Source organism: Oculina patagonica, chromosome 4 (assembly GCF_052425735.1).
Source record: "Oculina patagonica isolate OP01 chromosome 4, crgOcupat, whole genome shotgun sequence".
Lineage (NCBI taxonomy): Eukaryota > Metazoa > Cnidaria > Anthozoa > Scleractinia > Oculinidae > Oculina > Oculina patagonica.
The window spans coordinates 41,060,615-41,078,669 of NC_135761.1; the positions used below are offsets into that span (position 1 = coordinate 41,060,615).

Here is an 18,055-nt window from a genome sequence, read left to right on the forward strand (position 1 = left end):
TTGCTTTGCTCAAAGAAAGGGTGTCGAAGGTCTCTTTGTAAGTGTTTGAAGGAAAGAAATTCGTGAAAAACTGAGAAGATTACAACATACCTGAGCTAAGCGCCAAAACCCTGCAGAAACGGCACAACTTCAGCAACTTGCACACACCTTCGCGATGTTTTGAGCGTAGCGCACTCTGCCTCTTGTGGTACGTCGTGTAAAGTAGCGTGAATGTTCCCACGGATTTATCTGGAACCCAGATCCCTAACGGATTTACGAAGTCACGAGTGTTGCTGGCCTGGTTACTCAGCGTCACATTCCGAGACACTGTGAAATGAACAGTTAGCGTTTTGCATCAAACTACGCCAGTTTTTCATACTTTAGACAGCTCCAAGTAAGTAAATTTATTCCTTTGGCCTAAAATTCGCTTCATTGGGCAGTTGTGAACGGAATTGTGTCCATTTTTGTGGTTTTCTTGTTCAGAAACAGTCGAACTAACAAAACCACGCGAGAATAGGTGTGACAAGCCAATTAACGCATCGATGAGTCTGCGTGTTTTACTTTCACGTTTATACAGATTTTGATCGGTAAAATTTTCTAGTCGTGTTCTTAGCTCTTTTGATATTTCACATTGAAGCTTTTCTTTGTTCATTACAGGATCGAAATGGTGAGACTGCAGAGACGAAGTGACAGTTTACATTCGGACATTCGATACGGCTTGATGATATCCACTCAGCAGGCGACGGCTCAGAACAGGTTTGTGCATCCTTTCGCTTTTCTTTCAAACGTTGCTGACTGTTTTTCGACTGTCTAGCGACCTTTACACAATCGCTCTGCTCGCAGCCGCTCTCAAGAGCTTTTCTAGAAAACTTTTACTTTATTTAATTAGCGACACAAACTACTTACAATAGTATGCTTAATTAAGTAATAACACTTAATTAAATACAACACGTGCAGTACTACATTTGATTTATAAAAAGTGTTTACAAAACTGTGTTCATGTTACGATCATAGTTTTCAGGGGTTTTTTCCCACAGTCATTTATTTACAGAAGGCTATTTAAGAGGGCGTCCGTGTTACAGCGGATAAGGCACTTTTCGGACCTTCACCGATTTCCCTGATTTTTTCAGTGAAAGTAGACAATTATATCCCAGTAACAAATATCACATTTATTTGGATCAATTCGATATTTTATATTTTTTGCGAGGCGATTTTCAATGTCACCTCAAAACCATGCAATTCGCCATTGGAGACTCCGTAAACTTACTATAAATGACGGTTGCTGCCAAAACTTTATTACTCAATTCAACGAGCTGATTATTTTACATATTGAAGTTTCATCTTCCCTTGATAGTGTAGAGGTTTAATAATTGAAATCTATTTAAGTCTCGTTAAGTTATGATTTTTTTAAATTGACTCCCAACAAACTCCGGAATGTGCAAAGCGTGACATGCCTGTAGTTGAAAGCCATTTTCTCGAATGTGGGACCTGATCTAGAATCGTGTCTATTGTAACTCAAAAGTACTAACACCATTATAGAAAAGTATGAAATAAAATTTGTGGGCACTCTTTACTGCGCGCCGTACAGAGCTCCACGAATTTCTCAAATATTCGCCATTTTGATCCAAAACAAATAAAACGCTTGAGCGACCGATAAACCAATTCCAGAACCGTGAATGTTTGGAGATGTGTTAAATACTGCTAGAAGTCAGACTGTAAATGGAAAATATTTTTCTTTCGCAGTTCCAACCGTTTTGACCGATTTCTCGGTATTTTCAACGCTCACAGCAATAAATATATCACTTCAATCAATATGCAAATTTCGGCATAGGCCCGTGTTGTCACGGAACATCTGTATACCGCAACAATTTGCCTAAAAACGTTTTCCAAAGCAATTATTTCCTTCTTACCTGGCCGGGCGATAAGATTCTTTAGGCTTCTATGTAGAAGCTTTCTTTTTGTTTTTGGCTGTAGAGAAGCTGTTTTCATTTCCCACGCTACGATGAAACAGTGTTTGTTTTGCCGCAAGACTGACTTGTTCGTTTCAGTCTAATTCAATTAAAACCGGCCAGGCTGCCTAGTTTGTCAAAACCCGGGTTTTTGTTTTCGCTTGGCCTTTTCGAGGGAACTTTTTTTAAGAAAATTCACGTTCCAAAAATGCCCTTCTTGTATTGAGTTGAAACTTGCTGATTTGCTGTCGAGGGTGTCGAATATGCTCCTTGTCTTGTCAAGACTCGCAAATTTCATACAGGTTCCTGATAGAGGGAGTGCGAGAGGGGGGAGGGGGGTGGGGGTGGGTATTAGGGTAAAGCCCGAGCCTATTGTTTTCCCGTATTTTCCAAATCCAAATCCCAGTTCTAACTATTGGTTTTTACTTGTGATTCCCAGTCCTAGTGACCCAAATTTCATTTTCCCAGCAACAATTTGCCCAATCCAATTTCTCATTTTACCCCCTTCTAGCCCTTTCTCATAAACAAACAGTAATAAACAGTTATTTGATAAACATCAAAAGTCTCTGAAGTATTCGAGACATAAAAGTAAAAACACCAACAGTGGGGGCTTTATAATTGGAAGTCATTGTATTGATTTGATTTTAATAAGATGGTGGCCATTAATTTATCTGTCATAATTTAGTGGGCGGGTCATTAAAGTGTCTCTAAACAAGAAAATAAATATGTAACACAAATGTGCATTTCGTATTATATTACTATCGGTAATTGAAGGGAGTTGCGAGCCCTGCTACGATATATGTTTTTCGACAACATGAATATAACAAATATGAAAGAACCCGCATTTTTACATTTGTCTATTAACTCATCAAGTCTTGACTACTAATAGTTCTCACTATAAAGCTACCCCCGCCTTTTTATAATTTGTTTTACAGCAATAATCTAGGATTAGTAGAGTCTTTTTGTCGCCTTTAAAATTAGGCTTCTTTTTTACTGTGCCATGTACTTATAACATTCACAATTATTAAACTTACAATGATTTCCAGTTCAAAAAGCCTAAAAATTCCACGAGTAACAAAATATGACACATTCAAAGATTCGAGAAAACAATTTTTGATCCTTATTCAAACCACTTTATGGATCAAATAATCTGACAGTTTGTTAGCTAAACGAATTACCCCCGAGAACAAATCTTAACGCTTGAACCAGCTCTTGGAACACAAGTTGCCAAGAAAACGAAACCGATTGCTCGAAATCTTTCGACGTATTACTCACAACTGCATCAAATATCACTTAACACAACCAAAGCAGAGAAACCGCTCGAACAAATCTGTGAACACGCGTAGGCCAAACATCGGAGTAATCAATGTGTGACAACCCAAGATAGGGATTTTTATTTACCGCTACCCCCTGTTGATATCGTGACATTATAATACCCATAACTTCTTCGGGCATTTTCTGCCTTTACGTCATCATTACCCAGGAATCCCTTGCGGCAAAACATTATCATTACTCAGAGATTCCTTGCGGCCTTGTTCGAGCAAATCGAGGTTTTTTTCTGGTATACATACCGTATATTCGGACTGTAAGTACACATTCTATATATACGCTCTACAATGAATGCCTCCTCGGGCTTTCGTCTCTGGGCGAAAGCCCTGCGGGGGCAATAACATAAAACTGTTTTTCGTGAAAAGAGGATCGTAATATTAACGCCATTTACTACGTTTAACCTTATGTGCTAATGAATGTTTCTTTGCAAGGTTAGTGACTTGTTTATCCCTTTATATTCATTCTTTTTCAATCTTGAACAACCTTGGTTGTTCAATCAGGTCTTTCTTTTTGTCTTTCGATTTGAATTGGACCTCAAAATGGCGCAATATTTCTTTGAGCATTGGCGCGTTAAATTTGTCCAGTTTATGTTCTTTCGCACACTCGCACAGGTTGAATGCGTCGTACGACAGTGGGTGCTGCGGCCTCAGTTCGTTCACTACCTCTTCAACAAGTTGTTGTCTATCAACTTCTTCTTCCTCTAGCAATAGCTCCCTGGGACTCAGGTCGATTTTTTCTGGTTCCTCCTTTCTTCGTCTAGCCGCTGCACGGCGGGAAAAGAAGCCCTGCACTTGGCTCTTGGTCAGCCATTTTTCTCTGCCAAATAAGCGATCGTTCTGCTCGTCTCTTGCCTTGTTGGTAGTTGCAATTGCGTTCATAGTTTGATGCTGATGTCTTCAGCGCCATTAGGGTCAACCATGTTAGCATTGTTTGCCTTTTCGATGTCCGAGTCAAGCAAACAAAAAAAAGATTGCGTGATGTTACGCTGTGAAGCGTTTCCCTGGTTTATGAGGCGATTCAACTTTTTTTATTTTTTATTTCTTTTTTTTTTTTGGGGGGGGGGGCGTCTATAGACTTTACACCTCAAGGGAGGTGTTTACTAGATACGAGGTTGTTCGTTTATTTGTGAGTTGACGTTTATTAGACCATATACAAGAAAACGTCGTGTCTTAAGTCTATACCATGTCTTTCAGGTATATGAAAGGGGTACCTTTTTTCAGTAAAAGGTATACAAAAAGGGAACGACTTCTGTCAAAATCGTTTATAAAATGGCAGGGGTTAGAGCTCGGGCAAAGCCTTCCCATACAATTTTTTTTTAAAGTACCCCCCCCCCCCCGTGGGGATATATTTCACTCAAATTTAGCGGGATAGTGTTAACGCTTTTTTTGAAAAATAAAAGTAGCATCGACCACACCTTGTAATGGTCAAGCCCGCACTCAGTCTACTTCACAGCCGTTGGTAACGTCACGCTCTCGCCATGATTAGTTCGGCTTCCCTAACATCGCCGCATTTCGATAAGTGGCAGCTCGACAAATGAGCTGAAGTATCCGAGTTTCACTCAGAGAGCAACACATGGCTCTCCTCATTCCTACTAGATCCACACGGAGTCTGTAATATCTCGTGAAGAGAGCAATTGGATGCAATAGCTGCCATTTCGTGCAGAGAGGACGCGCAAGGATTTTCCCAAAATTAGACAAAATCGCGGACATTAATTGGTCGGTTTAAATTGAATTGAAACAAACAAGTAAGTTTGCAAAAACAAACATTGAGTTATCCCAATTATTTGTATTTTATGTCTACAATGCTCCAAAGACTTTTAATGTTTATAAGATAATTGTAGAACTTGCTTTGCCTCATTGGAGTCCGATAGTTTTCACAAAACACTGTTCTAATATGCAAACAAAACTTGTGCGACGCAAATCAGGGATTTCCCTTGTTTCCACAAGACCAGACTGGATTGTAATTTTTTCGAATAAATCCCTCCGAAAAAAAGCCAAGCAAATTAAAACCCTTTTGGGTATGAAAAAACATTCTCAGAAGCTTACAATGTTTTTTAAAAGGTTTTGCAAAGAGAAAAACAAAAAAAAAGGACCGATAGGGGTTTGACAAATAAGGCTTTAATTGAATTAGACTGAAATGAACAAGTCAGTCTTGTGGCAAAACAAACACTGTTTCATCGCAGCGTGGGAAATGAAACAGCTTCTCTACAGCCAAAAACAAAAAGAAAGCTTTAACATAGAAGCGTAAAGAATCCTATCGCCCGGCCAGGTAAGAAGGAAATAATTGCTTTGGAAAACGTTTTTAGGCAAGTTGTTTGCGGTATACAGATGTTCCGTGACAACACGGGCTTATGCCGAAATTTGCATATTGATCGAAAGTGATATATTTATTGCTGTGAGCGTTGAAAATACCGAGAAATCGGCTAAAACGGTTGGACCTGCGAAAGAAAAATATTTTCCATTTACAGTCTGACTTCTAGCAGTATTTAACACATCTCCAAACATTCACGGTTCTGGAATTGGTTTATCGGTCGCTCAAGCGTTTTATTTGTTTTGGATCAAAATGGCGAATATTTGAAAATTCGTGGAGCTCTGTACGGCGCGCAGTAAAGAGTGCCCACAAATTTTATTTCATACTTTTCTATAATGGTGTTAGTACTTTTGAGTTACAATAGACACGATTCTAGATCAGGTCCCACATTCGAGAAAATGGCTTTCAACTACAGGCATGTCACGCTTTGCACATTCCGGAGTTTGTTGGGAGTCAATTTAAAAAAATCATAACTTAACGAGACTTAAATAGATTTCAATTATTAAACCTCTACACTATCGAGGGAAGATGAAACTTCAATATGTAAAATAATCAGCTCGTTGAATTGAGTAATAAAGTTTTGGCAGCAACCGTCATTTATAGTAAGTTTACGGAGTCTCCAATGGCGAATTGCATGGTTTTGAGGTGACATTGAAAATCGCCTCGCAAAAAATATAAAATATCGAATTGATCCAAATAAATGTGATATTTGTTACTGGGATATAATTGTCTACTTTCACTGAAAAAATCAGGGAAATCGGTGAAGGTCCGAAAAGTGCCTTATCCGCTGTAACACGGACGCCCTCTTAAATAGAAAATACTTAAATTGAAAAATAAAATAAACTATTGTACTACAGTCGAATCCCGATAAATCGAACCTCCAAGGGAAATCGAAAAAGGTTCGAGATATCGGGAGTTCGAGTTATCGAGGGTAAAATTAGTAAGAAAATGACCTGAAGGGGAATCGAAAAAAGTTCGAGTTAGCGGGAGTTCGAGTTACTGAGGGTTCAAGTTATCGGGATTCAACTGTAATTTCTTACAGTACAATAATTTTTGACCAAATTACCTAACATAATTTATTTCCTTAAGCATTTTTCAGTTTTTCTTGAACAAATTTAAGTTGTCTAATTTTTAAAGAGATGAACTTTTCAGTTTTATATTTATTTCTCAAAATTTCTTTGAAGTGGCGCAAACATTTCTTTGCATTGGCATGTCCACAAGCACGAGTTTCCTAAAATAAGTATATAATTTAGCAGATCCATCTTCTCCTTTGAGAACCCATATGATGTTGCATTTTCTTGGTTTATTTAAAATTTGTCCATAGACTTCTTTGCAAAAAGATATCGCAGTAGAACAGTCAATTAGAACGTGAGATTGTTTCTGCAACCTGTTTTCAAAATGAACAGTTTGGATTTGTAACTTGGCCTATTTTACAAACAAGGCTTCAAATTAAGGAAATAATGAAGTCGCCATTTTGCGACCAGTTACAAAAAGTTAGTCACAAATGTGAAAAATGTTAGTCACAAATAAGCAAATTAATTATTAATGAACACAGTATGTAAGAAAACAGACTCAAATATTATTAGCAAGACAATGATTTCACTATTTCAACAGCTTTTATTGCACTTCTGTCAAATGATGCCTATAAGCGATTGATCACAAATTACAATGTGTGCTAAATCTTACTGAACAATCATGGTAGATCGTACACTGTTTAGTACATTTCTCAAATTCTCAATTCCTTTCAAAACTAAATTATATTCGCAACCAACCTGAAAGGTGTCCAACTTCATGAAAGGATAAAATCTTGGAACATCTCCGATGTAAAGGACATATACCAGTTTTATAATGAAAACATTCAGAAAATATGTCCATTCCCTCATCCATTTATTTTATTTAAACACTTTACCTTTGGCGCTTTTCGTTAAGCTTTACCTATAGCTTTAAATAGATCTGAGGTACAATTGAGCGAAAACACTCAGAGCATCATTGTCAAATACATTTGAAGCTTTTGCCACAAATACATGTGAGAGGAACAAGCAAACAGCCATGTTTCTTTGCGAGTGGGAGCGGCCATATGTGCCAGTTATACATATTTGTAAAGAGACCGTTGTAATGGTGTCTGGTCAAGCAAATTAAATTAGGCAGGATAATTCTTATTTGTTCATTATTTTTAGGTGAAAACAAGTCATAAACTTGCGACTGACAAGAAATCTTTAGTCGAAAAAGTTGAAAACTTAGTCGCAAATGCGGCCGTCTGGGTCGCGATTTCAATCCCTGACAAAGTAATTCATTTGTATATAGAATTGAATTTCAAACCTTATATTGAAAGGAGATGCACTTGAATGGAACATGGTTTGTTTTGGGCCTTTTCCTTCCAAAGTAGGGGTGTTGTAAGGGCTTCTGAGCTGTTGTGGCTTTCAGCAACATTTCTTGTTGTTCATTGTAATTGGTACTGCATTCTTTTTTTGAGAACTAGCGGAGGGCGAAGTTAAAATTGTATCCTCAATACCAGTCACCTTTTGAGAAAGAAAAGACAGCTCTTGTTCCTTCTCTTCAGCAGAAGTTACCGTATTTAGCCGTGTATAAGTCGACCTTTTTTTACCTAAAAATCGGTCCAAAAAATCGCCCTCGACTTATACACGGGTCAAAATTTTCGACCCAAGTACCAGTTTAATAAATTCTGCATAATTAACATAACAATTGTTTTAATATGTTAACAAACATCTAAATAAACAACACTACAGTTTACGATGTCCTTTCGCTGCTATTTGTGTCATTAAATTGGCATTTCAAGTTAAAATTCATTACGATTTATCCGCTTAATATAAACCTGAATGTTGTAGAGACTCACTGGCATAACATTTGAATAAAGAGCTGACATTTTCCACTAATAAAGCTGGTAAATCCACTCGAGAAAAACATCTTCGTGCATGATCTTTCTCCCTTCGAACTTCGCTGCTTAGTAACCTGGCATGATGCAAGCACGTGTAGTTATCAGTTACCAGTACCTCACCGTTTTGTAGCTTGGTTACCAAGCTCCCCAAGCAAGCTTGGCACTTTGTTTATCGAGTGGTTTTCAAAGATTTCTGGTGTTTCTTGGTGTTTTGCTTGTCTTCTTAAACTGCTACTATCTCTCCACAATTAGAAAGGTTCGTTTGTATTAAGTGTGTTTGATTTTAGAAGCCTGTTTCAAAAATTGTGGACAAAATGCCTGCATAAACACGTGTTGTTAAAACGCTCGAGTAAGTACGATAATAAACATTACATTGAAACTTGCTGTGATTTTTTCGTTAAGTATCTCTACCTGAAACGAAAATCTAAGAAACACAAGGTAAATTTTAAAGACAATTTAGCCCAGAAATTAAAAACTTAGTTTCTGGCCTCAAAAATAGGGGGTCGACTTATACACGGGGTCGACTAATACACGGGTAAATACGGTAAGTAAAATTGGAACATTACATTTCTAAATAACTGTATGAATCATAACAAAATGTTTTGTAAAACAAAACAAAGCAAAGCAGCAGGAACATTTGGTCCAGGTACTGCAATTTCTGTGAAGAAAGAAGAAATTTGTATGTACAGAGGTCGCTATGATGCCGATTCTCTCAAATTGCTATCAACCTCCACCTAAAACTAAACATCTGTAGCACATCAGTGGCGTGGCACAGTTCACTGAATGTGTGGCTTTCATTACTTTTTAGGGAATCAGCTATATTGGAAAAAACCCTCTAAATGCAAAATGGTGTAAATGATTGGAGTACTTTGTCTGCTTGGAAACTAGCACTTCTGTTCTCTGGCTGTGATAGTACAAGTGGTATTATTCCCCAGTAGACTTGTTATGTTGTATTGATAGAGTACACATATGAGAGATAAATCATTTTAACAACTCTCACAATGGCAAACTATGGAGCAAACATCAAACCTTCAAAATCGAAATCATCCTTATTCCCAGAGTTTACACTCTTTGCTTACTAGAATAGACAGTATCTTATCACGGAGGATGTGCATTTCTCTCACTGCCCGCAATATTTTTGCTTATTCACTCACTGAACAAGAAGTGTCAAGGACAATGTATCTGACTAATTCTTGACTTGCCTATAGTCAGTTTTTAAATCATTTTATTCTGTAATTTAGTTACACTTTTACTCTTTTTACCTTTTTAATATTTTATCTCGTATTTCTTGTATTTTTATTCGTAATATTTCATAGTTTATCCATAGTTTTAATATTCGTATTGTTCTGAGTATTTTTATATTTTATTGTAAATAATTATTGAGGGCCACTGGTTTGTTAGTGTTTTTATGCTATTTTAGTGCTACCCTCGTTAAATAAAGACGTTACCTTACCTTACCTTACCACTGTGATAGTACAAGTGGTATTGTTTGCCAGAATGACTTTTTATCACAGTCGTCATCACACAACAGGGTGTCAAGTTTACAATAAACTTAAGGTTTACCTTTGTCGTTCTTGCAATTCATGTCTGTGGTGACGATTCGATGAACAAGACCTGGATCTTTTCGACTGAGATTTCTGAGATCTAAGTAAATAAAACAGGATCTTAAGAAGTGTCAAGGACAATGTATCTGACTAATTCGGGTGCATTGTTCTCTATTGTCACTGAAATTATTTACTTTTTAATCCTTTGATACTGTTGCACATTGCAATACATCGGCAGTTATTAGATAAAGCAACATACATCTATCAAGCTTCATAAAGGAATTAGTGCTGGATAAAACATAAAAGAACAGTTAACTGACCGACTTGACACAGATCAATATAGTAAGAATATGGTAATAATTGCAAAATAGAAGTTAAACTGTCATACCGTCGTTCTTGACTTGTTTTCCTTGACTTGCCTATAGTCAATCTCGCATCATGAACGCATGGTACCGATAAGCGAGTATCCCACCCAACACATTGGAAACCGCAATATGAAATACAAGCTTTAAACAGCTGATTTTGTGACGAAAATGTACAATAATTGAAGTATTTAGGTTAAAAGCTTTTTCAATAGTCCTGAAGAGAGGCCCTTTTCCTTGCAAAACAGAATATTCTTGTTTCTAATAAGATTAATATATCTAAAAAGCGATCGATCCTTGATCCCCTCTAAGACATAAAAAAACTGGCTGGTCCCGATCCCATTACTTGTGACCTGGGATCCCGGGTGCATGATCGCGATCCCGAGGCTGTTACATTCACTTATTTCCTGATCAATTCCAGTAGAACTGAGTACCTCTGCAAAAATGTCACAGCTTTGGACAGCATCTGTCTCCTTTAACTCCTCAACTTTCTCCTCGACCTACTCCTCCTCTTCCCCATTGTATTGCCACATTGTACAACAATTTAATGAGATCCACTTGTGACCAAAGTGGGCAAACATAGTCTCTAGTCAAAGAGCATAGTGCTCCTCCATCTTTAAAAAATCTGATATTATAATAAATTAAGCAAAATGGCATCCTCATCACATCCATTTTGTTTTTAGCAAACACTTGTGCCTGTTGGTATACAATGTTCTCTTTTCCAGTTTTGTGAAGTGCCAGAATAGCAATCATAGCTACTTAATAATAATAACAATCTTTTATTAGGAAGCTCCAATCACTTAAGTGGTTTACATGAAGGTCCTAACACTAGATATATATTATATAAATTAAAATCTATTTATTTAAAAATTAGAGCTTAAACCGAAAAGAAAGCAGAAAAATATTTACAACATATACATTAAAAGGATTAAAAATACTTATTTATAAAAAGCAGAAAAAGGCACTTCTTAAAAATTGGCAAACTTGCTGAGTTTCTTGCAGTTCTCTCTAACTCATTAAAGTCTTTGAAACACTGGTACCACGAACGGTGCTTTCCCCAATTGTATTTGATTTTGGGGAGCTGCTGTACTGAAGTGTAAAATAAGTGCAATTGCAATTTTAGAGATTTACTCCCGCAAAGATAAGTGCTGCATTCTCAATACAAAATACAATAACTTTCACAGTAAATCTACATTTTAGTACACTCAACAAATAAAAAAGAAATTTATTTTCATATAAATGGATTTTTGGTCAGATTCATGTATTTTTTCTTGGTAGTTGAGCTGCAGATGCCTGGGTTTGACCAGAAACAGGATTTAAAAATGTTCCTTCAAATAGGGGTTACCCTGACTTGAAGTTAATGAACATACAATGAACCAAAAAATGAATAATTACAAAAAAACTTGACAAGTCGCTATTAAAACATGACTTAAGATTTGATTTAAATGAAGAGTCAGTCTTTCCCACAGTTGTCTCCATAGAATTCCGCAAGACAAGTGCAGTTGTACCCACCAGGAAACCTGGAGCATGTGGCATTGTTGTGCCATGGAGACCTCGCCCATCCATACAAGGGCAAGTCTCTCCATTCTTTAACTACATGTTGGAAATATGTAGACTTCGAAATGTGTCCAGGCTTGGAACTGAAGAAATAATAATTATAAAGTAATGTTTATAATAATATTAATAATAATAATAATTGCAATGCAATGACATTTATTTATTATTTACTTTGAATGTATGTGTTGTGGTTCAAATAAACTGCAAAAAACTTCTGATCCCAACTCAATTTGGAAATAAGAAATGATAATAATAAACAAATCAAATAACTTACTCGTAACGCTGGCTACACTTTCACCATCTCCACGAGATATTCCTAACCCAGTATCATTCTCACTCTAACTCTTCCATGTGCTTTACAGTCAAGAGTTTCAAAGCCTCTTTGCTTTCAATATCCTTCTTTTTTAGAGCTTCTACAGTTGCTTCTTTTAGTCAAGTGGCTGTACACCATGTGTTGAGATCCAGGTACGTGCCAGATCTTGATGAGCTGATACCGAAGGCCCTTTATATAAGTTGAATTCGCTTTGCTTTCTTGTCTCAGCTCAGCCATTGGCTTTTTTCTAGACAGCTTTATTCACAAGCAAGTTACGAGATGTACTGTCCCCATCCCCAAGCAACTCAACATATTGTACAGAGTAATTTTCAATGTATCTCTAAAATATAGCAAGCACTCCAGGGGCATCCATGGAAACAGATGAGCTGGTATAGTTTGCATGCCAATGTGTTAATGACTTTCCCTACCACTTATCCAATATAGGAGTTCCCTGTTTCTTATTCCATCCCATATTCCCTACACTCTTTTGACATTATTTCGACATCAAGAGTTTTGCCATTAAGCAGGGATATGTCTGTGACAACACCATACAAAGCTGTTTTATATCTCTTTGTACTATCTCGGAGACTCCAATGTCATACACACCATCTCTGTCAGGGTCTAAATAAATTAGTAAATAATAAGTAAATAAGTCAATTAATTGGGTATCCAGAATTTGACCCAGAGTGGTTAATGCTTGCCTTTCATAAGCCATATAATATATTGTGATGGGTGTAGCTTTGACAGCCCTCCAAGCTTAAACAACCCAATCACAGATGTCGGCATGTGTGGCCCTTCTCATTTTGCTGGTTTCGTTAAAAGTATAAGTGCCTTCCAACGTCCACTTGGCAGGGATATAGTTTTTGAACGATCAATTTACAGAAATGTCTAACAGTTGTAATTTCGTGGTAAGGCCTCCAGGAATCAATGCAGGTGTGCTGACGTTTTGGTAGTCATGTCATGACAGTCTTTTTCTTCAGCCAGCAACGACATCTCTTTCTCACTGTATTGCCACATTATTATCAGACGATATATTCATAAAAGACAAAATTTTATGTAAAATATAATTGATAATGGTCATTCTTTTTCTGTCTTTATTAATTAATGCATTTACTTTTCAATCTCATAAAATATTCTTTCAATCTTAAGTTGTTCACAGTATGTAAAATCTGTTTTGTATTTTGTTGAATAACAATCAAAGTATTTTCAATATGATATTTTCTACAATATACGCTTAAATTACATCTTATTTTGTGTCTATTCTCATGAAAATCAACATATTCTAATGCTTTCTCATAACTATAAACAGAACCACACACATATATGGTGAGGGTTTTGGCGCAAATAGTGAAAAACTCGCTCGGCTCACCTCGCTCGTTTTTCACTATTTGTGGCCAAAACCCTCACCGTATATGTGTTTGCAAAAATCGCGAGCGGCATGCAAAAAAATCGCTAGCGGCACGCACAAATCGCGAGCGGTTTTGCTGCGCCAGAAATAATTCTTATTGAACAAATGCTACTCTTGAGTAAACTAGAATGGGACGAGGGATAAGTGGAGAACTTAATATGAATGTAAAGAAAAACTTGACAAGATCTCGTGGAAAAGCGTTTACAATCTACAAAAAAACTGTAGAAAATGAAAAACAAATAACAATCTTTTAACAGATGAGCTGATTGAAAAATTAAAAAAAATAGACAGCAGTCTTGTTGCAAACGTTTTAACAAGCTGAACAAGACTTGCACCAAAAGGCGCTCCACTGTTCGTGACTTTGCGAAAAACAGGAAGTCATTGTCCCCACTGGGTCAATTGCATGGGAAACCCCCTTGACGTAATCTTATTTTTTTTTTCATGTAGAATATTTTAAGCCGGAAACAACTCAATCGGTGGGTGATTTATTCTGTTTTGCTTCTTCCATCGCCTCAACGACTTGATATGTTATTCTTCTGACATTCTTCTGCCAAGCAGGCTCAAAAAGTTCGGTGAAAATAAAGAAAATTGCATGGAACACAGCGATCATTTTGAAACTCTTCGTATTTGTGTTTTGCAAGTTATGATTATTAACAACAATATTCAATTTAACTAACATGTAAATATACCGTGAAATATTGTGCTAAGAACTTTAACAAAAATATTTTCTCCACCGTTATTAATAAACACTTGCCACTCGGGTGTGAAATAATCAATCACAAAGAGCTCTAAATATAGATAATACTCAGTCAAGTGTGTTTACAAGTCGCTAATGACTTGTGAAATCAGTTTATTAAAAGCATTCTTGAAATAACATAAAACACGTTTAACAAAAAAAGAAAAAGTCTAATTTTTTAGTCTTCTTCTCATCAACGTCGTCTGCCTGTGCTATTAGTAGTTCGAGCCTTTGTATTTCTGCTTGCGCCATTCTCATTTCTTCTTCTTTAGTCTCAAGATCCATTGTTAAGTCTCGTATCCGCTTTCTTATGTTGCCTCTTTGTTTTATCAACCTCTCTCTTTCATTGATCTTTTTCGTCAATCTTGTTCTCATTTTCAACTTCGAAGTTGTCACTTGTCTTGCAAGAGATTCCAAAAACTGGTATACATTGCTTTGGTTTGCGGCCATTTTTTCTACAAAAATAACGTGTTTTAATAGAAAAAAAAGAAAATAAATTTGAAAGGAATGAAAAAAGTCTCTTCTATTACTTACCAACAGCAACTTCAATAAGCGTTATTTCTTTTTCTACTTGCGTGTTAGCAAAAAAAAACTTTTTTGATAACTGTTTGTCGTTTCGTATTTTATAGGCAATAATGCATGGGTTAACAAAGTTCTAGAAACTGATGTTTAAGATTTTTGATTACTTACTAAGTCTTATTCTTGCTTCCATTTTCTTCCAGCTGTCAGAGAGCTATCCTTTTAATTCCAGCAGTCCTGGTAGTGGTACATTCAAAGTTAATTTGACCACAAATTAACAATTATTTCAAAATATATCATCACAGGAAACTTTCGGTAATTCCCAACTTGTGAATAAAGTGGGTTGTTTCAGGGTTTTCATTGTGTTTCCTTTGTGAATTTCCCAGATTGGGAAAATGATACCAAACCCTTACATGGGACAGGAATATCCCAATTTTTTCCTTGTCATGGGAATTTCTCGTCCCAGTATTTTTCCAGACATGGGAAATAAATGTCCCAACATTTTCCCTGACATGGATTTTTTACATCCCAAAAATTCCCTGATATGGGATTTTAGTGTCCCAAACATTTCCTTGTATGGGGTTTTAATGTCCCATTAATTTCCCTCATGTGGGATTTGATTGTCCCACAAATTTCACTAACATGGGTATTAAGTGTCCCATTTCTTTCCCTGATATGTGGTTTTAATGTCCCATTAATTTCCCTCATGTGGGGTTTGATTGTCCCACAAATTTCACTAACATGGGTATTAAGTGTCCCATTTCTTTCCCTGATATGTGGTTTTATTGTCCCTGTAATTTTCCTAGCATGGAGTTTTTATGTCCCAAAATTTTCCCTGTTTGTCCCCACAAATATCACTGACTTGGGTATAATTTACTGTCCCATTAATTTTCCGGGCATGTGGTTGTAATATACAAATAATTTCCCTAGCATGGGGATCAAATGTCCCAGCAATTCCCCTAACATCTCAGTAATTTCTCTGTGGGTTTTATTTAATTTCACTTATTTCCCTGAAATGGGTTCTTACTGTCCAAGCCATTTCCCTGTGATGTCTTGGTTGCAATGCACCAAAAGCAGTACTAAGTTAAATAAATATTTTCAAACAATCATGAATATCAAACTGTTTATTACAGTCCCTGTAAAATTACAATTATGGTAACTGTACTGGCACTTTCAATAACCAGAAGTTACTTGTCCAGTCCTACAAATGGTATTATTGCTATATGTTCTTCTCAACAAACAAATTGACACAAAATGGTCAAAAATGAAATTTAAAGAAACACATTTTACATGTTGTGCAAATCAAGTAGCCTGAAACAGCAACAACATAACTGACTAAAGCAAAAATTGTGCTTATATATTAAGTTCACAAAACGTCCAAAAGGCAATTTCTTTAAAACACTTATTTGAGCCTGCAGTAATTATTTCAAATTAGTCAAGTTCCTTTAATTTGCTGTACAATTTAAACAAACACATTTTGTGTGTAGTGCAAAACAAATAGCTTGAAACAACAACATAACAGACTGATCATGAAGCACCACCATATACTGCACTTATGAAGTTCACAAAATGTCTAAAAGGCAATTTCTTTAAGTACAGTTATATCCTCCTTAACGTTTTTCACTACTTCTTTAACTCTGCAGTAGTCACTTCGTACTAGCTTTTTGGCCAATACACTCATAAGCTCTGTAGGTTTCAAATTTGTTAAGCTCCTTGGTTGTACAGAAAACTTCTTCTTCAGGACATGAACAATATCATCTCTGTTTAAAACACGACTAAAGACACCCTTCACAATTGCTTGATTGACTGCCAGAGGCCATGCTGACTTGCCTTCACTCGCAACAACTGAGGGAACTTGAGAGCAAGGTGGTGATTCACTTATACTGGAGTCATCATTGTCATCTTCATCATCAACAGGCTCTGTATCACCACCCTCAGATTGAGGAGAACTTTCTGCACCAGATGCAGATGAACTTCCACTTGCAGAGAATTCTCCACTGGAATACTGCAAAACAAAACAGTTTATAATTATGACAAAAAAACAATCATAAATTATTTGCCCCTTTAACATTTGTAACTGACACTCTTGTCAATCCCAAAACCTAAACAATTACATGGAGGAAGAGCAGAGGTTGGAGTTCCCAGTTGCTTATTTACGTCGGTATGGAGGTAAACACAGACTTATTATATTTATAATTATAATGAAAGTGTAACATAAGACAATTAAAGATACCTACATGTTCGACTTTATGCTTCTTCCTAGTTTTTTCCTCCTTTGATTCGTGATCAGTTTCACTCTGAAAATGTGTCATTAAATGGAAAACAAAAATAATGTAAGAAGTATATTTCGCCTAATGCACCTATCAATGGTTTGCCCCAGGATGGGGGGGGCGGGCAACCCCAGGGGAATTTGAAATTTTTTGGAATCCAAAGTTGAATTCCCCTCCCCTGGGCACCTAGTAAATGTCAAATTTCACATATCTCCTCTTAAATTTCTAACCCAGCAGACCATTTTAGATGGCAAAATCCCTACCCTGGGAGAATTTACGATGTCAAATTCCCGTGGGTTGCCCGCCCCCCCATCCTGGGGCAAACCATTGATAGGTGCATAAGTTAAATATCCCATAACAACAACATAAATATAAATAAATAAATGTTTCATAACACAAAACTATCAGAGGGCTGTTTAAAAGAGGCGTTAACGAAAAGTTTCCAAGGACACATAAATGAACTCTTGACAAAAACATGTGGAATTAGAATAACAAACCTTGCAGGATGTTGTTTTATTCTTTCGGTATCGTCGCTGTTCACTGAAGAAATTCTGAATATGTCTGGCAATGCCATCTGAATTGAAGTTGATTTCCGGTATTCCACAATCTGGAGTGATTCCAGTCGCAAATTCTGTCAACTGTTTTTTTGTTTCTGGACTGTTGAATTTGGGCAAGCTGTCCCCCCATCTTTGTGTTGCTAAAAGCCCAATCTTCTTTCTCCTGTATAAAGTTGTAGATAAAATGTAAGTTGAAATAAGCCTTTGCAGCTTATCATAAATTAGAATGAATAAAATTGCACAAACCCGGATGGTAACTTATGACGCAAGCACACTGAACATAACTATCACCATGCAGACAACCAAACATTGCCCATAATCATTCT

At 36.6% G+C, this 18,055-nt stretch overlaps 1 protein-coding gene and 1 long non-coding RNA gene across 4 annotated transcripts in view; one reads left to right on the plus strand and one right to left on the minus strand.

The window, feature by feature from the left end:
- Nucleotides 1–292: 292 nt before the first annotated feature.
- LOC144650289 (uncharacterized) overlaps nt 293–18,055 on the plus strand; it is a 48,290-nt gene continuing 30,527 nt past the window's right edge. For all 3 annotated transcript variants that reach the window (XR_013570078.1, XR_013570077.1, XR_013570076.1), the window contains exons 1-2: nt 293–373; nt 637–735. This is a non-coding gene — a long non-coding RNA (uncharacterized LOC144650289). The remainder of the gene's footprint in view (nt 374–636; nt 736–18,055) is intronic.
- Nucleotides 15,491–18,055, minus strand: part of LOC144650232 (uncharacterized) — a 3,590-nt gene continuing 1,025 nt past the window's right edge. The window contains exons 3-5 of the mRNA XM_078509884.1: nt 17,670–17,892; nt 17,140–17,199; nt 15,491–16,907 (exon numbers count right to left, since the gene is read on the minus strand). Coding sequence (XP_078366010.1) covers nt 16,476–16,907; nt 17,140–17,199; nt 17,670–17,892 — 715 coding nt within the window. The 3' untranslated portion in view covers nt 15,491–16,475. The remainder of the gene's footprint in view (nt 16,908–17,139; nt 17,200–17,669; nt 17,893–18,055) is intronic.